Source organism: Pogona vitticeps, chromosome 2 (assembly GCF_051106095.1).
Source record: "Pogona vitticeps strain Pit_001003342236 chromosome 2, PviZW2.1, whole genome shotgun sequence".
Taxonomy (NCBI): domain Eukaryota; kingdom Metazoa; phylum Chordata; class Lepidosauria; order Squamata; family Agamidae; genus Pogona; species Pogona vitticeps.
This window is the reverse complement of record NC_135784.1, coordinates 151,988,875-152,011,726: the sequence shown is the minus strand read 5'-3', so window position 1 is coordinate 152,011,726 and position 22,852 is coordinate 151,988,875. Positions and strand designations below refer to the sequence as shown.

The 22,852-nt window shown below is 43.9% G+C and overlaps 1 protein-coding gene across 1 annotated transcript in view; it reads left to right on the top strand.

Annotated features, from left to right (window-relative positions):
- The window catches only part of ACVRL1 (activin A receptor like type 1), a 52,528-nt gene extending 36,235 nt beyond the window's left edge, over positions 1-16,293 (top strand). Inside the window, exons 9-10 of the mRNA XM_020784564.3 lie at positions 10,130-10,260; positions 14,381-16,293. Coding sequence (XP_020640223.3) covers positions 10,130-10,260; positions 14,381-14,554 — 305 coding nt within the window. The 3' untranslated portion in view covers positions 14,555-16,293. The remainder of the gene's footprint in view (positions 1-10,129; positions 10,261-14,380) is intronic.
- Positions 16,294-22,852: the final 6,559 nt, after the last annotated feature.

The window sequence follows — 22,852 nt, the reverse complement described above, 5'->3', positions numbered from 1 at the left end:
AGCAAATGTCGACTTCTCCAAGAAAAAGATGAAACTGTGTCACACCTCATCTGTGAATGTCCAAAGACTGAACAAACAGATTACAAAGTTAGACATGATAAAGTCGCAAAGTTAGTACACTGGTCATTATGCAAAAAATATAACTTGACAGCCTCCAAAAACTCATAGGAACACCAAATAGAGAAGGTGTCAGAAAATGAGGAAGTCAAGATCTTGTGGGATTTCCAGATCCAAACAGATAGACATCTTGAACGTAACACATCAGACATAGTAGTAATAAATTGAAGAAATGTCCAGATCATTGACATTTTAATTCCAGGGGATGCCAGAGCTGAAAATAAAGAATTGGGAAAATGAACAAAGTACAGAGACCTGGCAATCGAAACATCTTGCCTTTGGAAGAAACACACTTCAGTGGTCCCTGTAGTTGTTCAGGCTTCGGGAACAATATCAAGACATTTCACACAATAAGCAGTTGTAGATTTCATAAATCGCACCATCAGAGCTACAAAAATCGGCAATATCAGGAACAGCATACATACTGCACCAATATTTAACAGATATTTAGGTTTTTTTGGTTTAAACTTGTATCTGTTATATAATACCAGTCAATGATTTTATATATTGACTGTACCTAGTGTTTTTGAATACTACTACTACTAATGATGATGATGATGATGATGATTGTTGGGTTCAGGCAATGAGCAGGCTGATGGGCTTTGTGGTGATCACCAGATAATGCATAGCAAAGAGTCTCTTAGCAATAGATTAAAGAAGTCAGCCGCACACACAGATGGATGTCTGCCAGCAGTACTCCTGGTGGGCAACTCAGCAAGGAAGCAGAATGAGAAGTCTTCTCCGTTCTATCTCTCTGTCCGTCTCGGTCTCTCTCTCTCTGCCCTGCCCCCAAGAGACTGTCCTTTTATTAACATTACAAGGTCACAGGTAGTGACAGCATTACAAATAGTGAACAGGGTTCAGATAGGACAATGGTTACATCATGTTATTAGGGTTGGTCTGGGGAAAGGCAATTAATCAAGCCCTTTGATTGGCCTAAGGAAAGGCCTCTATGCCAAGCTCTCTATGATAATGAGCAAGAGGAGGAATGGTGGCAGCTCCTCCCCTCAGAAGCAGCCACAGGATGCTAGGAGAGTTTTCTCTACACTACAACACCTGTGTTGTAGTGTAGGTACCCCCACAGATGATGATGGTGGTGGTGGTGGTGGTGGTGATGATGATGATGGGTTGTCAAGTCAATTCTTGCTTATCATGACCCTTTTCAGAGTTTCCTAGGTAGAGAATACTTAGAAGTAGTTTTCCATTCCTTTCTTCTGGGGGGGCACCCTGGGACTGTGCAGCTTGACCCCAAGGCCACACAAGCCGGCTGTATTTCCCAGGAGGCACAGGAGGGAACTGAACTCCTAACCTCTGGCTCTGCAGCCAGATACCTAAACCACTGAGCTATCTAGCCGGCTGTATGTTTCTAAGTAGGGACAAATATAGACTTGTGACAAGATTTTAAGAGATCCCGGTTCAAATTTCCCATGGGCCATGCAAATGCCTGGCAGGATAGCAATGGTAAGGGTCCTGATAACTCAGAATTGACTTGACAGCCCATTATTATTATTATTCAGAGAGCACTTCTTGAATATCTCACACACCTTGAAAACTCCTTTTAGGATTACCATAAATCAGAAATGACTTGATAGCATGTAACAACAACAAATATAAGTTTAAATGACTAAATATGCGGGCTGCATTTTTATCAGTTTTTCAAAGAAATTCCTACAGTATTTTTTAAAAGGTGGCAATTTCAGGACAAATATCCCATTTCTCAAAAATGAAAATTCTCAGAGCCCAGTTGAAAGTTCTTGAAAATGGACAAGGCTTGTCCCTAGTCTCCCCTGCAAGAGAGCCAGGGCCTGCAGGGCAAAAGTCTCCAGACCTTCTGATTAGCAATGACAGAGATGTCATCTGCGTCGCCCTCCCCTCTGATTCCTCTTTTCCTTTGGGCATAACTGCTATATCCTGCTTTCCCCTTCCTTCCTCATAGCTGGAAAGGAAATGGACTTTCCCAGCAACCTCTGCTTCTGAGCTATCCCGATTGCAATGGAAAATATAATGCGAAATATTTGAAATATTTGGGGACGTGGCTCGGTCTTGATTGGACAACTGAATAAAGCCAGGATTAGCTTTCTCAGTGAGGCAAAAATTGCTAGGTTTCGTTTGCTGACATGGATCAATGCAGCTGCCTACATTTTTTGGATTCTTGCTAAGATAGACGTGGCCGAAGGGGCTGCCACTGTGAACATCTATACTTCACAATTGACCACCGCCTTGCTTTGGTGCCTCCGTTTTGTCTTCTTGCCCATCTCCTCCTTTAACGGAACCTTGGCATGCTTTGCCTGAGAGAGAGAGAGAGAGAGAGAGAGAGATCTCCCCTTCTGGGTCAAGACAGGCCTTGAGTCCTGCTGTTTCTCCAGATACTATAAAATCAAGTTTCTTCTTGCTTTCTCCACACAAAGCATCTAGAGGATGGGACAGGTTGAGAGAGACAGGCTTGTCCAAGATCACCCTGGGAGTTTCATTGCCAGGTAGTATTTTAACCCAAACATTGCTGGATCTAGCTTCTCCTCCAGTTCCCCCAAGGTAATTCTGGACAACGGAGGGTTTTTTTATCTATAATCATCAGAAGATAGTGAACCTGTCCTGTCCTTCGAATCCTCACAGATTTTCATGGGCAGGAAAAAAGGTAGAGGCAGCAGTAGAAGAACAAGGGGGTGGTGATGATGATGATGATGATACAAGTGAAAGCCAGTTATCGTCTGATAAAGTTTTGCAGATGTTGCCCGACAACTGCAGAATAAAAAACCTAATCCTGGAGCACCCCCAAAATCATAACGTTGTCCACCATGTTTTGCCCTTCCTGTGGACGGAGCTTAAAGGGAAAAGAGACCTGCTTTTCCACCCACCCCTCCCCAGTTCTCATTCCTGCCAACCTCCTGGCCACAGAAATGAGAGGCTTAAAAGAAAATAGTCATTAATTGAAAAACAAAAGAATCTCCTAATCAAGTGCACAGATTGACCAGGCTAATCCTATCTGTCCTTCAGAAGAAACATTGCCAATTAATAAGCCTATTATATACACAGTTCATGACCTTTAAGTGGATGTCTGTTAACTGTTTAAATGCCATAACATTTTTCAGACTGGGAGCAGGGTGTTATTTGGTTGGTCAGGAGAGACGAGGGACTCCTGACACCTTAAAGCAGTAAGAGGTTTTGATTGACAGACATGGGCTGCCACTTATCTGGGTTGGCAGATACTTATAAACATTTGGGGTTTTGATGGGCTTTTGGAGAATGGATATGCAGAAACATTACTGCCATATTTTGATCTTAATAGGGGTCTGGCCATTTAACAAGGTCATTGAGATGTGACAAAGACATCCTAATAGAGAGATAAGCAGATTAACACCTGTAGGGTGATGAATAGCTTTTGTCAACCCCAGGTGTAAGAAGAAACAAGGTTTGGCCCCAGGGAAGAGAGATGGAAAACTTACTGCTAGGTAAGCTTCTAAACAAATGTGGGTGATAATAGCAAAACGATTCTTGTTTGAGACATAGTAAGGAATCAAGCTCCTGACCTCTGCCTTTGCCTCCAGATGCAGGACTCACTGAGCTGTAAGGCACAGATGTATCTGAAGAGGGGAGCTGCAGTCCAGATATAACATGCTCATTTTGCTTTAAATGTGTGTTTGTGCGTGCATACCTCTCCCAGACTCAGTCCAATATAGGATCTTACACAATGAATTCGATCCAGTCATAGTCATATTCCGAGCAGACTTATTGGACTCATTGATTCCACTGGGTCTGCACTAATTAAACTTTAGTCAGGCTGGAACCCCAAACATTTAAGAAAACACTTGCTCATTTTGCTTAGTGATAGCCAGATATGATTGATTAGCCACTGTGTTATTGTTTTCTTTTAGAAGGAGCAAGGAATGGAGGTGCACTTAATGCAGCATTAGAACAACAAGCATCCAAAAACATTGTGAGGCCCAAGTGGGTTAAAGTCATCAGGGCAGGAGAAAAACATATAGAGCTACAGTATGTAGTAAAGAGCGAGTAAACAAAGTCCAGCTGCCAGAGATTCTAGGCGAGCAGAAATTCTGGCCACCAGGTGGCACCAGAGGCGTAAAGTGCTGGGAGTAACGTTAAGAGAAATCTGGGTTCGTGCTAATTTCCATTGCAAAGGCTTGTAAATCTAAAGATGTAGAGAATTCTGGAATACCCCAGCCAGCGTGGCAACTGATTGTAGTCCAAAAAGGAACTTTTCCCAACCATATGCTCGAGATCTAGAGAGAGAAAACACCTATTAAGATCTGCAACCCAACCCTTTCTGACAAAGATACATTTAGATTTACATTACTTTGAAAGTCCAGAGATAGGAGATTCCTGGGGCTGGCTTTACCATTAGGCAATGTGAGGTGTTTGCCTGGGGCAGCACATTCCGGAGGTTATAAAAGCACCAAGCACCGGAAGATGGCTGTTGTCGAGTGTTTGCCTTTGAGTGGGTGTGTTAGTTTGTTACTCTTGTATGTTTGGTATCAGGGTGTGTGTTTGGGGCGGGGTGGGGGGTGGGGAGAGAATGTATCAGGGAGACAAAGCAGCAGAAAGGCCAAGAGGAAAGTAGCACAGAAGTGCAATCAATGTATTCAGCTGCCCCTGGAAAATTCATATTATATCTTCATAAAATTCTCAATGGAAGCACTGTGCAGGCATTATGGTCCCCGGTGTTGTCAGAAGGACCCTCATCACTTTCTGCAGACAATCAGCGGCCAGTCTGAAGAGCCCCCTAAATTCCTGCTTTCCTTGCAGGTGCCAGATTGTAGGCATCAATCTCACCTTTCCAGGATGGCCTAGACGTGAGCAGCCAACCTCTCCTCTTTCCAACTCCCTGGAGAAAGCAAGGAGGGAGGCAGCGGGGTGGGGGTGGGGGTCGGGTTGGCACGCTCTTCTTAACATAGTGACAAAGCTGGATGCAGTGGCACCAGAATAGGTCTATCATCTCCTACCTTTCAGCAAAATGCCATTCATATTTAGCCCCCTTGCATTAAACACTGTTAGCCTGAATGGTGGAACAGTCTTTTCTATAGCAGTAGCCCAGGCCCCTGATACTGCAGGATTTGTTGGCAATAAGATACGGCAGATTGTATTTAGCATTCTTTCGGACGAAGATACAGCAGACTGTTTAGTATTCTTTCTGATGAAGGACTCGTAATCAGTTATTACTGCCTGGAGGTCTCCCTTCACGCTTCTTCACCCTCAGGCAGGAGAATCACAAGCCGTACTATCAGAAACGTTATACTCTTACCGCCTACACTGGGACAGGATGCAGCATTTTTGGGTGGGAAATCTGCCGTTCAGTTCATGCCTCAGGCTTGTTCCTTTCTTTAATTAAAGATCATATCATGGCATATATTCAGGTTGCATGCATTTGGATTTCCTCCATATAAAGATGCCAGGAAATTTGGAACGCACGGTGAGCCATGTCTTCAGCGCTGGCATTTGCCTGGGATCCAGAAAAAGCGATCTTTGCTGATTGACTGTTACCAAACAAGCCACTAGTGGCATGAAACCCGGCTGAAGTGGATGCAAACAGCCTATGATTTTATATCCTTCGTCGGTGGTGTCTCACTTGATTAACCATCACAAATTGTCGCTGTGGCTGACTGCATCAAAATGTCTTCCGCACGATATGGAAAATAGGGTTATCAGTCACCACTGGGACATATGAATGTACATTTCAGTCTAAAGCCATTTCCATGTGGAGAAATCCCACCAGCTCTCGTAGAACTCTGGATGCCCTTGACCTGGAAGTCATTCTCACGATTGGTTTCTGGACGGGTAAGCAGTACTTTGCCGAGAAGAACCAGGGAAAAGATCCTGCCTGCCCTTTGTCCTACCCTTTTGTCCTCTAGGTTCTATAGCCCATAATGCTTTTGCAACATACACTTTGTACAGTGCCGCAAGTTTCCCATCCTAGACAGACAGATATATTTTTAATTCATATTTTTAAAAATACAATTTTGTTATCTGCTCTCATGCCTCGCCAGCTGAATGCACGCACGCACAAACACACACAGGGTTGCTCTGTCAGATGCACAAATAATGATGTTGGCAACATACACAGCAATACCTCGTTATGGACGTAAACAGGGAAAACAATAGAAGCCTGTAGATTAAAACCAGTTAACTGGTAATGCTAGAAATGCTGAAACAGATGCAGGAAATAAGAAATCTTAACTTCTTCCTACAGTCATGAGAAGGAGCGTTGGGTGGAACCCACTTGGAAGGTTGTCCCCAAACAGAGGTGCTGCAGCTCTCTGGCCATCATCCTTCAGTCCTTTCACTAACCTGGTGTCAGAGGGTGGGAAGACTTGAACAAAGGCTTTTAACAACAAACGTAAGATTTAGGCAAGTTCGGGTAAGATTTAGGCAAGTTCGGGTCTCTTAAATGGAATTGGTCCCTGGGATCCTGTCCTGGTAGCAATTAAGCCATTTCCCTGGCTGCTGATCTATTTCCAGCCACAATTCAAAGATGAGGCAGAGGAAGCCACTCTTTTAGCTACCTGGGTACCAAATCATTAAAGGGCTATAAAGGTAAACGCTGTGAATTATGCCTGGAAATAGATTGGCAGCCTGGGGAAAGGTTTTAATGACGGACAAGAAAAGATCTCTGGAACCAGACTCCCACTTAATAGAGGCAAAGAGAATGGATTACAAGAGAGCCAACAGGGCTGTGTGTTGCTCATGACTTTGAGATCTCTTGACATCCCAGTATCAGAAGCTTTCGTGAAGGGCTGGTGGGCATATAAACTCCCCTGTCCATCAGCCCTGGCCAACCAGACCTAGACAATCACTCTGTTTTGACCTGCAAAACTCTGTAAGTGCTGCTCTGACAACCTTAAAAGCCATGAACCCTGTTGGCCTCGATGTACCTGGGAACAGTGGAATGACCTACAAGGTGCTGGGCTATTGTCAGGATCCTTCTTGATGGTTCCTTGTAGGCAATCATTGTTCCTAAAGCAAACACTGCTGTGTTAGTGAAATCATGTATCTGCCACAGATAGTAATAGAAAGCAACTTCACTTGAAGGCTCGTGCCTTGTTTCTTATGCATCAGCTATTTAAGGATCATCCTGCATAACCGTGAAGAAGAAATGGGGATAATTCCTGACTTTCGCCTGCTTCTCACCATCCCTAATATAGCCTTCCCTAACTTAGCAACTGCCAAATGGGTTGGACTACAGTTCCCATCCACTCCAGTCAAGGAAACCCATGTCATGTGAATGGGAGCTATGGGAGTTCTAGTATCTCATGCCTGGTAGGGTGCCAGGTTGTGGACATTTGTCTCATATAGTTCTCTTCAACCTTTGCCTCGCCAGAGATGCTGGACTTCAGCTTCCAGAATCCTTTGCCGCTGACCATGCTGACTAGGGTTCCTCGGGCATGACGTCCAAAATATCTGGAGGACTGAAGCCAGACAGTTGCTGCTTTAACAGAACGACTAAACAAAATTAAATGCTTCAGGTTAAATGCTGGCAAATTGGAGCAAAACAATTAGACTGATTAAGGACACCAAGGAAACCATTTATGTAATTCATCTGTACTTTGAAGAGCATTTCTTACAGGACTGACAGTGCCCTGGGTAGATTCTCACAGTCCTGAAGCAGGGGTGGGGAAGCACTGGAATAAATTAATTTCTGCGCCTCATCTCCTTGCAGTCAGCTTGCCTTGATGGTGCTCTGCATGCGTTCATCTGACTACACGATGCAGGAGTTGGTAGCAATGGCTGGCTTCTTGTTTGTGGCAGCTGGGCCAGCGAGTATCAGAAATGGGAGTAAGGCTTGGTCTTCATGATAGGGAAATGAGTATGGTGTAGCAGTTTGGAGTATGGTGTTGGGATTTGGAAGATCCTCCTTCAAGCCCCTACTGAATGGATTCAGTGCTGTGGAAACCCATTAGATGCCTTTGGGCTCGTTAACTTTCATTCCTTTGAAGCCTGATCCATCAAATACAGTTGCTATGCAGATAAATAGAGGAAAGGAGAGCTAGATATGTGACTTTTGAGCTGACTGGAAGATAGAAAGGATTTAATGGAATGAATGAATAAAAAATTAAGAATCAGGGTCTGCAAGTGCAGTGTTCTTATCTCCTCCACTAGCATAAAGGAAAGCCACGGAAGAATGTGAAGAACTTATTGGGGGTGCCACCACTGGAAAAAGGAGACCAGATGCTCTTGGGCTTCCTACTGAAATTGTCTTAGATAGTGGGCAGGATTAGCTTCTTCTCAGTTTCACCTCCCGATTACAGCCCATTTAGTCATGTATGCAGGTATATTAGAACAGCAGGACTTGTGATGGGGATCCTAAAACAGGGTTGGGAAACCTAAGGGTTCCCCCCACTCCCCTACCCCCAGGTGTTCATGATCCTTTCCTATGATCCTTCATCATTTTTCAGGCTGGATGGGATAATTTAGAACTGGACTCCATCTGGTTGGCCATTGTGGGTTCCTTAGTTCTGGATTATGGGATGATTAGATAGCCAAGGGTCTCGCGACATCCTTAGGTCTAGGGATTTTTATTGGACCTAAGCTTTGATGGACTGCCACCGTTTTTGTCATATGGAATTTTGTTTATTTATTTGTGATACAGTGGTGCCTCGCTAGACAGTTACCCTGCATGACAGTTTTTTCGCTAGACATTGACTTTTTGCGATATCTATAGTGATTTGCAAAACAGTGATTCCTATAGGGGAATTTTGCTGGACAATGTTTGGTCCCTGCTTCGCAAACTGATTTTCGCTAGACGACAATTTTGACAGCTCCCTCCGCGCTCACAAAACTGGTGTTTTTGGGACCTAAGGTTCGCAAGTGATTTAAACAGATGATTGACGGTTCGCAAAGCGGCTTTCCTATGACCGATCTTCGCTAGACAACGACGATTCTTCCCCATTGGAATGCATTAAACAGGTTTCAATGCATTCCAATGGGGAAATGCTTTTCGCTAGACAATGGTTTCGCTAAACAGCGATTTCAGTGGAACGGATCATCATCGTCTAGTGAGGCACCACTGTAGTTGCATCCTGCCTTTTCTTCAGCAAGAGCAACACAGCATACTTCCGCTCCTAATAAGATGGTCAGGTTGGGCTGATCAGGCTGCCTAAGGACACCCACTGAATTTCACTGCCAGGGGAGAAATGGAGCCTCCAGATCCCAGTCTAGCACTCTTAACCATTCCATCCTATTGCCTCTCAATATTCTTTCAATGTTGCCTCAGAAGGCAGACAAATGTGGGTGGGTGGAGTGAAGTGAGGTGGGAAGGATGTAAAATGCAACAGAAATGTGCAGTACAGATAAGCAGAGAAAAACCTTTGCAGTGAAGTAAACTTTACTGTTCAAACCAAGTATAAACGAGAGTGCAGCCTGTGGATGGAAGCAGCACATTTTGGTGCAGGGATGAATTTTTCTATCCAAAAATGCCTAAACCTGCAAAAAAAAAAAAAAATGAAGCGGCAAGTGTCTGAAGGACCACTTCCAATTTTAAAAAATCAGTATTTGAAGTTGTTAAATAGTGCAGTGGAGAAGGGATGCTATGACCTATTTAAAAAAGTAAACTGGCACTCCTGCAGGCTTCCAGGAACATCAGTACTCTTCCTTTTTAAATTTCTTGCTAGAAAATGGCATGTGCGTGTGTGTTGGGGGGGGAAGCTGCAAAGAGCACATCAGGGGCCTGCCTGTGGGTCTGGGGCTACCCTTTGCCCACCCCATTTCTAGATATAACCAGCGGATGGAGCAGTGAAATGAGAAGATAACAGGAATGGAAGAAATCACAAGTAGATAAAAATGGCCAAACAACCTTCAGAAAACAAACAAAAGCTGGGTGGTAATACAGATAAGCCTGTGTAGGAGAGATGGCTGATTAACCTGCGGTGGTATGTGTGGTAAGCGCTGCAGGAAAATTCAGAGTCAATCTAGAGCACAAGATGGAAAGCTGGTTGTGTGGAGCTTTTGCAGCCCCGTGCCTCAACGTTCTTGTCTCCCCTGCCTTCCCCTTTCCCTTTCCCAGGGGTTGTAGAAGATTACCGGCCTCCCTTCTTTGACCTGGTGCCCTCCGATCCCAGCTTTGAAGATATGAAGAAGGTGGTTTGCATTGACCAGCAGACTCCCACCATCCCAAACCGGCTCTACTCGGATCCAGTGAGTGAGGCAGCCGTGGGGCTCAGAACATCCGGCTGGGGGCACACGGGGGGGGGAGGGTTTGCAGTCCAGGAAAGTATATCTCTGGGAAAGAACAGTTTTATTCTTAGGGGACTCCATTGAGGGCTTTGTGACTTGGTTCTCTTTTCTTGGGAGGAAACAAAGAGCACATTCCACACATAAATTGAACTTCCAAGTCAACATTCTTGCACTTGGCCTGAGGGGGTGGGGGTGGGGGATGCCATTGCGTGACACCTTCTGTATCCAGAGGGAAAGAGCGTTTCATAGCAGTGAGGAGGACTAGGTTGGGAAATGGAGGCTTGCAGGGCAGGTCAGCTTTGCAGGGAAACAGAGTCGCCTTGAGGCAATGTCCTCTACCTTTGGGCACCCCTTTCTGTAGCAAACAATACGTTCAATAAATGAAGGAAAGGGAGAAGGGAGAAAATTGGACAGGAAAAGCTGCAGCTGCCAAGCCTCCCACTTAAGCCATTTTTGTAAAGGTTTGAGCAGAGCTCTGGATTGCCAGATTCAGGACCCAGTGGTTGAGTTTTTGTAGTAATAGAGCAGCCATTCTGCTCAACAGGTTGGAGCCTCTGGTTGCAGAGCTTCAGCCCCAGTTCAAATCCCTGCCGTGCCTCTCAGAATAGGGGCCACCCAAAGTTGCCCACAGCACATCGCTGGTGAGGATTATGTGCCCTTCCATCTATGGGCTTGGGCAAGCTGTAGCAACCCAAAGGAAGGGCGGGCCAGCCACTTCTAAGTAACATATACTTTGGCAGGATTGCCCTAAGTCAGAATTGATTTAACAACACATTGCTGTTGTTGTTAGGGATAGAGGTGTATATTTTCCATATCTGCAATCACAGAAAGAGTGTAGAATTTGGCATTAGGTGCAACATTTTGCTTCCCTGGAAGATTCCCATCATAATTCCACGCCTCTTGTAAAAAGCATTACCAGGGAGAGAGAAGACCGGGAAGATAAGAGCCTGAGCATGTGTGGGCTGTGCCTGCTAGTATCTCAGGAGCCAGAGGGAGGCTGGCCAAGACTTTGGGTGGTCAGATGATAGGGCTTCCACATGGAAGGGCGCACTGCTTCACAAAACCAGAAGAAATGATGCATGAAAAATAAGCCAATGCAGAAAGTTATAGTCCCTTTCTGTAACTTATTTGTGCCACTGCATTTTTTTTGTTGTTGTTTTCTTTTTTGTCATTCAGAAAAGAAAAAAAGGCCATTTTTAATTGTACAAGGACTAAGTGGAGGGCCAATAACATTGTCTGTGTCTTCTGCAATGTTCCCTCTAAGCTGTGCGGGTGCACGGTCGCACACTGCATCGGTACCACACACTGGAAGGCAGGTTTGCTGCCCATGTGGTACTGGTGGCTACCTATGCTGATCAGGGTAGGAGTGGGATGATGGAAAACAAAATGGCTATTTGCCAGATGTATGAGAGTCCTGAGCATCTGTAAGTGGGCCTTTCCAGGGAATGAAGGGCCTTTGCAGCTGCCTAAGGGCAATACATACTGATTCCAGGTTTAATAGAAAGAAATTTCTTTTCATTTAACTAATTCTGACCATATTAACATCCATCAACAAGCAGAAACACTCTAGTCTTATTAGTGGGTCCATAAATCTGGAATGAAAAGAAAAACAAATAAAATGTATTTCATGAATATGAAAGGACAACAATATAAAACTGGTTCCAAACATATTTTCCACCATCACACCCATCTGAATCTGCATAATCCACGAAGGAACAAGGACACAATGCATATTCTATTCAATGTCTTGGCCCAACTTGACAGCCATGTTTACATCCAACTATTGTTATAAGAGTTGGGTAACTGTAGATTGCAAACAAGTCACTAAATGTTACCATTAGAACTTCAGCTTTTTATTATTGTTTAATGTGTTTTAAAGATTTCCACCCCCACAACTTTTATTTAGATCATGCCCAAGGTAGTTCACAAAAATAATGCAAGACATACCAGTTGGTTCCTGGCTGGCAAGCTGCGGAAAGAGATACTAAGTTGTGGTGGGGACTGTGTGACCATGTTTGCACATCACAACAAGCCAAAATTCTGAGACAATCAGGGTTCAACATTCAACCACAATGCACTAGTGAGCACTGTCAAACAGCAAACAAATCTTGGACCTTCTGCCTGTGGTTGGTTTGGTGTGGCATCCTCCAACAAACCAGAAAAACAACTGAATAACAAAACAGAGGTTCTTCTCTGGCTTGTTGGGAGGGAAAAGAAAGACAGAGCACTGGCTCCTGCTAAGTTCTGATAGTGAAGCAACTGCAGACTGTCAGCAATGGCTTCCTGCTCCAAGTGGAAGCAATTGCTGACGTTTCCCAGGAACTCCAGATTGTCATGATTTTTTAATGCACCCTAGTATTAAAGCTTCTCTCCAGCTTTCTGATATTCCTCCTCCTGCTGCTGTACTTATGGTGCCATGGTTACTACTCTTCTCACCTACCAGGTAACCTTGCTACACTCCCCCCATCCTTAGCTCTTTTCAGTCCATCTTTTGAGTCTGTATAATGGAGGACAGTGGGAGCCCTCGTCTTTTTACCACTCCCCTAAGCCAATTCTTTTGGATGCAACTACCACCATCACTACTCTGTTCCATGTGCATTCTGCCAAAGGTCAAAGTAAAGCTTATGCATGGACAACAGTATGTATAAAGGACACTTGCCATACTGTGGCGAAGCCTGTAAAATGTGCCTTTTGATAGTGTACAACAATGGTTCCCAACCTTGGGTAACTCAGGTGTTCTTAGACTGCAGTTCCCAGAAGCCTTCACCACCAGCTGTGCTGCCCAGGGGTTCTGGGAATTGCAGTCCAAGAACACCTGGGTTACCCAAGATTGGGAACTGCTTGTGTACACCGACCAAAAGTGAGGATCCTTTGGCTTTCCAGATGCTGGGGCCTAAAATATCTTTCCGCTCAAGGAGTCCACTGTGAGAGCTGTGGCCCAAATCACTTGCAAGGCCAAAGGTTCCTGACCCATGCCCTACATGCCAAACATGCCTACACCTACAGGCCCTGTTTTGACTTTCTAGTGTATCAACTGGCATGGCATCTTCCTTTCGGGCCCTCTGTGCATGTTTCATCCGCCACAATCAAACCCTTTGAAAGCTTCTAAGCAGCTTTCCTTTGGCCAATATTAGCTATATGTGTACAAGTGCCTCAATCATCAGACATGACAGCAAGTCTTCTGCTTATTCCAGAGCTGGGAAATGTTAGTTTTACTTTTTTTTTTTTAATGGCAGGTCCTGCCCCCACTCCAAAAAACAACCAAACCAAGAAACAGACAAGAAACAAGTCACAATGGGGTTTCTGGGAAATGTGTCCCAAAGCAAAACTGCCCTAAGCTCTTTTTTATTCTCACAGAAAGAAATTCTACCCACATTTGATAAACTGAGGTTATATCTTAGGTAGCACAGGTAAAACTCTCCCACCAAGCAGCATTGGAATACATATGTCATGAATGAAGAAGAAGACTCTTGAGTCCTGGGTGAATGGAGTGAGGGGAATAAATATTGAACAGTCATTTTGGTGGTTGCCTAATACTATTTTCCCCCATGACTCTCCTGCCCGCATTTCTTTGAGTTGAAGCTGTTCGTGCACCCTTAAAAATATAAGCAACCTCCATTGAAAATTTCAGTACACGTTGCTGTTCAGGTTTTGCTTCAGAGGCATTCACAAGACAGCTTTCCAGACAGTATATACCTGCATGATCTGCCTCTCACAAACTCTGGGTTCTGTACTGGAAATCCATGGTTAATGACATTTTCCACATGTTGGCCAAAAGCCAAGTGGGGACTGGAATTGTTGCAGACTCTGGTTTTCAGATGAGATTCTGAGATAAATTTGGAGGCTCTCGCTGGGGAGAAAAGACTCAAAGGAGACCGAGGGAAAGCAATAGTGTTCTAGTGTCTGATGCACAGACTAATATGTACACATAATTCTATTTATATGTTACAGGTTGAAAATGTAAACTCTGTTCCTTCATGACAGTACTGATTATGATGGTGATGATAACCTCTCTTTCTCTCTCTCTCTCTCTCACCCTCCCTCCCTCCCAATCTTCTCCCCCTCATCCTCCCCCTCCCAGACTTTGTCTGCCCTGACTAAGATCATGAAAGAATGCTGGTTCCAGAGCCCCTCAGCCAGACTTACAGCTTTGAGGATTAAAAAGACACTGAAAAAGCTCAGCACCTCCTTTGATAAACCCAAACAGCCTTCCTTACAGCGAGACCAGCCCAGGGACCAGAGATCAAATGTCTGATTTGTTGGCTGAGCAAGAAAGTTCAAGGTCACCTCCCCACCACCACCCCGCATTTGCAGCCTCTCTCTGGTCCTCCTGGCCTCTGTCAGTGGTTGCTGCTGCAAACCTTGTTTGAAATCTAGCCAAGGGGATTTGGACTAGAGCCCCCATGACTGGGATTGATCCTTTGCAAGGAAATTTCACGGAACAGATGACGGCTTTGGGCCTCCTTAATTTGTTTTCTCTAGCAACAAAAGGGAGGGGACAACACCCACCTCTCTCCCAGAACATACATTAATAGAAATACCCCCTGGATCCGTAACCTGACGCCAGTTCGTCTCGCCACATATGCCTGGAAAAAAAAAAAGAGGGAGGGATCGTGCTTGGAAACAGCGCAGCTGCTCTGCCTAAAGGGGTGCTGCTGTGGAAACACCAATTAAGGGCCATTCATAAGCTAGTTTTTAGATTGGGTCTGGAGGATCTGCTTGTGTGAGTTTCGTATTGCACAGAGCATGTGGGATATGGAAGAGAGCGAGAAAGCCTACTCAGAGGTATTTCCTTGCCAAAAGAGGACCAGATTCACATGCACATGGATAGGAGTGGTTCGTGCAGGAGAATTTGTGAGCAGAATGCAGACATCACCACTGTTTGCACGTACGTGTGTGTGTGTGTGTGTGTATGCACGTGCACACACACACACACACACACAGAGGACCTGACCTTGCTGTTGTTCCCTCCTGCATCCCCAAACCCAGTTCCTGTCTGGAGCTGGGATGTTTACCTACTTTCTAACTGCTGCAAGGGGCACTAGTAGGAAGACACGGGAGAAGAACATTGTGTTACAGATACCCTTACACAGTGGATTTTGCCCATTGTTTCCCACCATCCTGACCACAAGGACTGAGCCCAACCGATTCACTATATATTGGAGATCAGCTGGGGTTCACCAAAATGCAGCCATGCTGTTATTTAAAGAGCAGATCTTATCTGTCCCTAAATGTTTAAGGAAACCTGGAATAGTATTTGACAACCAGCATCCAGTGACTACTTTTGCATAGTCAGCTCTGAGCAAGATGTTAGGAAAACCTGAATGCCAAATTCGGCAGAAAGCAAAAGGCTAAACCACTGTGAGACATTTATATTTTGACAATGTGACCAAAGGGTTGGAGGGGGATTACGGTCTAAAAAACCATTTGGATCAAACATTGCACTCATGCATAGGAGCATTACATACCCGGTGTGCAACATATACAAGCCAAGCACGCCATGTGCATGAGTCCACAAACATTTATTTGGCCCTGTGCATGGAAGGGTATCATTTTAAAAAGATTGTTGGCAGCAGTAGGGTTACAGCATTCTAATCACCCTCAAGGCTGGACCTCAAATCTTTAAACTATAAAACATGAAGATACAAGCAGATTCTGTTGAGATTCTGTGGCAGTTCACCAAAATACCTGCAAGTGTGTGCCTCCAAGGAATTATCACCCACACACCTTGCATTTCTTCGTAAAGGCTGCCCATGGCCAAAGCAAAAGAAGGGGTCTCATCCTGACATAGTGAGATAGTTCTGGATCATGTGCTGCTGGTATCCATTAGACACATTTATACTTGCACATACTATATCCATGACAAGGACAACTGAGTGAACCTAAGTGAAAGACTTGTAATGATGTTTCACGAAGAAGACTCAAGTTGATTTTGAAGTGTCATTATTTTGCACAGAAATTATTTTATATTTATTAAATATGCATAAAAATGTCTCCTGCAATATCATAGTGTTTTCCATGCACAACACTGCAGAAATATTTTCCTGTACATATTTCTGTCTGGGGTTTTATCGGATAGAACTTACATTATTTTGTTTTGTGTAGAGGTGGGGACGGGGGGGGGGGGACTGATTCCATAATGGAAACAGGGAAGGCACAATGGAAGGAGAAAGGATAAAAGGTGCATAAAGAAAGAATGAAAACCTGAAGCAAGGAAAAAAAGGGTCAGCAACTTTCTTCACAGGATGCATAAATCCCATTAAGGCAAAAAGGAATGAAGCACCTTAACCACTGCCTCATAAATAGCTATTAACCTAAAACAGTGAACAAATTTCTTAGAGAAACCTTGTAACAATTTTCTTTTAAGCTGCATGTGACTAAAAAGAATGCTTAAGTGGATAGACTACTATAACCAAGTTGTGGGGTAGCCGAATTTGCAGATTTATTTGCTGAGGGATAGAGACATGCCTAAAGCGAAATGACACCTGAATTAAAATTTGAACTTCGGATTCCTGCCAATATCAAATATAGGCTTTCCAAAATGTTTTTGATATTTCAGTTTTGCTAGCAGATATTGTAAAAATTCCCATTCAAAAGGGCATGCCAATTAAGTCTCATCAGTTTCAAATAATTATAGCCTACTTCATTTGTGTCATTTCTAGAGCTACATGTGTGCTACACACACACCTAGAACACACAAGTGTTAATATGTTAGGTTTTTGCACACAGGTGTATCATACAGATACACTAATCAAGGAACTGAGATGGGCTGAGGACCCCCTGACTCGCATCCTTTTTGCACTACTGTACATCCAGACTCGCTGCTCTGTTATGCAGACAGGAGCGCAAGATTGGAATGCAAGCTGCTTTTTGAGTGGTAGTTCAGATGTGCTCTCTGCTTAGTTCTCTTTGGAGATGGGAGGGAATTCCAAGCAAAGGATGTGGAGGAGAACCCACAGCATGGGTACAGAGTCTACAGTTGGGATGCAAAAGGTCTCAGGCTTAGTAGCATCTCCACATAATGCTGTCAAAGACGGAAGCTCCGGGAAACTGCTGCTGGTTGGTGTAGATCAGGGAGATGATATGTGGCACTCTAAATTTTGTTTATAGACTACAACTCCCATAATCCATCACTCTTCGGCTATGCTGGCCAGTGCTGACAGGATATACAGGTGGGATACCTCTGTGGAAGAACAGTTGCCTGCCCTTCAAGTAGCTATAGGATGCTGAATGAGATAGACCCGTGATAGGATCTGAAGGAGGACCTCCCACTGACTGAGATGCTTCCATCAGCAGAATCAGGAGGGAGACCAATTCTTGTTCTGCTTTTCAATGCTGCTCTAGAGGGCTAAGAAAACACAGAGTGGCATGCCTGGTTCAATTGGGGAGGGCAGGAAAGGACTGCCCCAGTAACAGACCCCTGCTAATGGGTCACTGGATTCCTGCCTATGTTTCCAAGAGCTTGGTAACTGTATGGTTTTATAGCTGTCGGTTCGCAGTTGTCTATTAGAGACATACAAATGTGTCCAAAATATTACAACTGGCTCCATGTTTTGTTTTTAATAGCAGAGGAAGCTCTTGGAGTTCTTTGTGGCTCTGGCTGAGTGTTTTATCAAGCTGGGGGTGAACAAATATTTATGCATTAATGCTCCAATCAGTTTTCCAGCTCGAAAAGTGGATGCTGGACTGAGCCACAAGGAGAACATGCTGATAAGCCAGGAAAACTTGGATGACACACCAAGGTGCGTCTGCTCCTCCAAACCTTTACCCCCCCCCCCACATACACACCATTTGCTACCAAAGTTGTACTCCATCCCATACCCCTGCACTGGCACAGAAGCCCTGCTGTGTATTTATTTTCATGAGAAGCTTGCAGATGCAAATCAGTAACATATGTATCTAATAACTTTGTATACCCAAAACAACTCTGATTAAGGAAAAGTAAACATAAATCGTTCTCTGTGCTGGAAGAAGTCCCTTCTGTGCAATGTGTAAATTCAGGGATAAGCTTCAGATGAAGCTAAATACGGAAATGGTAGAAACCCTCTGGTCTCCATAGCCACTAGTGCCAATACAAGCTTCTCTTCAGGAAATCTAGGTGGAATATGGTGGCTGCTCCAATGGAGCATAACCATTGCGTTTGTCCTATCTGTCCTGCAGTGTGAAATCTTGAAGAATGTATGTATTTTCTTGCTTGTATCTTGGGGAGCATCTGCATCACATTGGCAGGTCTGCATGTCGGAACATGCTGGGGGCGTGTTCTGACATCACAGCAAGCTGGTATTTTGAAGAAGCCTGGCTCGGCTAGCATGCTGGGCTGATGCATGGTGGCTGCTAGCTCCCACTTTGCAGCATGAGTGACTAAATAACCCACAAATCCTTGGTCTGTGGTTTATTTGGCATGCTGTGTAAACATGGCAGGAGCTAACTATGTGGCTTATTTCTCTGTCAGGAAGCCTGATAAAGAATCCACACTTCTTTCCTGGGTGGGTTCCCTGGTTTGATATGAGTTCTAAACCTGGTAGTAACCAGAGTTCTAGCTTGTTCTGGTTTCTACCAGGTTCAGATCTCATATCAAACCAACCACTTCTTGAGTTTGTTTTAGCCCCTTCCAAAGAACATTTTTGTTGTGGTTTGTTTGGGCCTATTATATAACCCTTTGCCCCTCTTAGAGCTTGCTGTCATATAAAGTAAGTAAGTCCATGAGTATACCTAGTGTATACAATGGGTGAGAAGTTTAGCACATGTGATCTTTTAGGAGTTTGCACTTTGTATTCTCTGCTTTACATGTTACAGCATGCAGCTGCTGACACTGTCTTCACAGTTAAAGATTCTCACATAAAGTGTGACTGAGCCTTAGTGCGTAAATCTCAGTGTGCTGCTAGTAATTTCAGAGATGCGTGAAGTTCTGGCTTTCAGACTGGTTATTCAAGTTCAGACATCTGACATTGTGCTGTAAGGCACAAATGAGTTCCTACTGTTTTTCCAGTATCATTTCCAGACACAAGAAGCAGTCTTCAAAGAATCACAACGTCACAGGAAACGTTGTTGAGGCAGCCTCTGCCTCAATGTAGGAAATCCAGAGGCAGAAGAACCCCAAGACCTACCTGTTCAGTGTCTGTTTAAAACTCAGCAGCACAAACAAACATTAGCCATGCTTCCTGGGGGATTCTGGGAATAAATAACATTTCCATTTTCTGCTCTCACAAGAGAGAATGCACTACACATTTTCTCATACTGATCCCATTCTTTAACTGCAGAAAGAAGGTCCTGCTGGTTCAGATCAAGGGCCTCTTTATCCCAACATTCTGTCTGGTGGGGGGGGGGGCAATCATTTGGCATGAGTGCAAATTGCATTCTCCATCTTATTAAGTTCCCCAGCAATGGGGAGCAATACAGAGCCAGGCCGGGCACAACACTCACAAATGATGGCGGGAAGTTCCCACCCATATTGTACATTGCACACAGAGCACCTCTGCACGTGTCATATCACACATAAGGAATTCGTTAGGCAGTGCTAGCTTCATTTTTTTCTTTTTAGCAGAATGAGACAGTGGCAAATTCAACTGTTAATGGCTGTTCAAATAAACATATTCGTACCACCAGACAAAAAGCAGAGTGACAATCTGAACAAAGAAGACCTTTCAGCCACCGGGAGACTAGGCTTCAATCTCTGGGGAGTCTGTAGGCCTACTACAACCCCCATCAGTCCCATTTGTAAGAGACTGTAGATGCTGTAGCAACCAAAAGCATTTGAAGATCCCCCTCAGGCCTTTTTGAGAAAAATAAAGAATGTCATCCAGGAAAAGTGGTGGATTCATATAACAGAGAAAGGGTGAAGAATAGGGCTTTTCTAATGCAGCATTGCGGTTGATATATTTCAAAGTACAAGAGGAGTCACACAACTTTGTTTGGAGATTTTCACTGAACAAGTCACATTAGCAGCTGCTGGAAATTACAGTATTCTCAAATCCATTGCATAAAGAAAACACACCAAGGAGGACTCATATGCTCTTCATGCATCAGCCAAGCCCTTATCAGCCAAATCCAGCTAGAATATCATCGTTTCCTGCTGATAGCAGAAGCAAACAGACGCAAGCCAGCAAATGTGATGGATGTCTCCACTCCACATGGCCCCACCAAAAAAAAAGGCAAAAAGGAAGTACATAGGCCAAAGATTTTCACGAAATGACTCTAAGTTTGATTCTCTGATAAAAAAAATCTGGATGGCGCAATGACAGTTCCTGGAATTTGTGATTTCACACCCCATCACTGATTCCAGTAATGTTGCAAAACATTATAAAGAACTCAAAAAGGGAATGAACTATTAGATAACCAGTAGTCTAAAAAGCTCTGTGCCTAACACAGAACACTGGCTGCCAGAGTAGGGGGAGGGCGTTTGAGGGTGGAGGGGGTTTGGCCATTTTAGGGCCATCCTGGTGACAAAATAATTGAAAATCTCCCCTTTCACTTTTTAAAAGAGAACAGCTGTGATAAGCAAAGAGACCAAGAGACCAGCTGAATCAAAAGTTAAATAAATTGAGCAATCTGGAAAACATTTTCTCTTCCTAACTTTGTAACTTGGGGCAGGGGAAAATAAACTAGCTACTAGTTAACTACTCAACATCTATCTCAGCCTACTTATAAGCCTCTTGGGTTGTGAAACCAGCAGTTAAAGCTAAAGGACATATGGTTGTTTTAGTATTTGGGGTTTAAAAAAAATATTTGGGCTACAAAATATATAGGCTGGCTCCATAGGATCCTGATGCTGGCTGGACAGCTCAGCAAATTAGGCATCAGAGGTTGGGAGTTGGATTGTCCCCTATGCCTCCTGGAAGAACAGCCAGCCTGGGTGCCCAGGGAAAAGGGAAAAGGCCCAGGGCACCGCCAAAAGAAGTGAATAATATACCACTTCTGTGCACTCTCTACCTCAAAAATCCTGAAAAGGGTAATCATAACTCAGAATTGACTTGACAGCACACAGTTGTTATTATTATTATTATTATAGGCTCCTGTTATACTAAGAGCAAGAAAACGATGCCTGTACTTTGGAGAAAAGGATGCTCTCTTGCCGAAGAAATGGGGACTAGAAAATACAGGAGAGCTTCCAGTTAGGATAGAGAATTTGCTTAATAAAGTTATACTGAGATTAGAGATGATGGTCAATCCAACCTTAACCATGTGTCTTCAGAAATCAATCCCAATGAGTTCAACCCAACTTCTTTCCAGGAAATGGGGCCTAGAATTGTAGCCAATAAGCCTTTGACGAATTATTTGTGAACAATAGTGCAGTTGCAGATATCTACAGTTGTCAAAAACAAAAGGCAGTGTGGTATGGCAGTCGAGATGACCAGACTGGGACTTAATCGGAAGGCTCCCTGGATAACCTCTGGCCACTCACTCTCTTGCAGCCCGGCTGATTTCACAGGGTTGTTGCTATAAAGAAGTAATAAAAAGGAGAGCAGCAGAAACTGCCTTGAACTCAGTGGGGAAAAAAGGTGAGACACAAAAATATAAAAAATAAAGGGAATTAATTAATAAATGTTTTCCAAAGTCTTCTTCCTCCAATGAAGTAGAAGGACGTGTGATGCTTTCCCAAAATAATAGCATAGATTAGTGATTCCTAACCTTGAGTAACCCAGATGTTTTTAGATTGCAACTCCCAGAAACCCTGGGTAGCACAGCCAGTGGTGACGGCTTCTGGGAATTACAGTCCAAGATCACCTGAGTTGCCCAAGGTTGAGAATGGCCCTGGCTGCCAGATGGGCAGTATATAAATCAAATAAATCATCATCATCATCATCATCATCATCATCATCATCATCATCATCATCATCATCATCACAGAATAGATCTTATCAGGGTCCAATTGCATCACAATGCTACCTGCTACCTCCCATAATAGCTCCCTTCTTGCTCCTTCTTGGTTTTGCTGCGGGTGTGATTATCCTCCCTTGCAGCACCTTCAACTTCACTATTTTAACTTTTCTTCCCATCTCCACCTGCTTCCTGGTGGTTGCAGCAAACTTCTCTAGAACAAAGCCAAGATCCTGCTTTAATTATAGAAAATCCTGCCTGAAAAGGATGGGCCATTGATCTGCGATCTATTAAGAGTATTTTGTTCCCTGCAACTAAAGGGTCCAGGATACACTATAAACCAGGTCTGGCTGGGAAATTTTCTACACAGAAAGGTTCTAGCCTCATGAGGAAAGAAATAAATCTTCTCAATATTTCACTTGTAAGGAAGACCCTGATTTTCACCGTTTTTTAGATTATTCTGCAGAAGTGCTCTGCCTTTCCTTCCTGAGTGAACCCTTCATGGTTTGATATTCAGCTACTGTTTCCATCCAGCACGTGGCAAAGGGCTTCCAGGGTTGTCATAATCAGGCTCCTCAAGACCAACAAAAAAAAAAGGGATGAGGTGGTTTAAATTCCTTTTCAATGCATCCAGAATGTTTAGAAAGTCTCCCAAAACAAAGATCTGCCTGATTACATGATTCCACAAAGTGCTACACGCACAGAAATCCATTGAAAACCTCTGATTTCATCTATG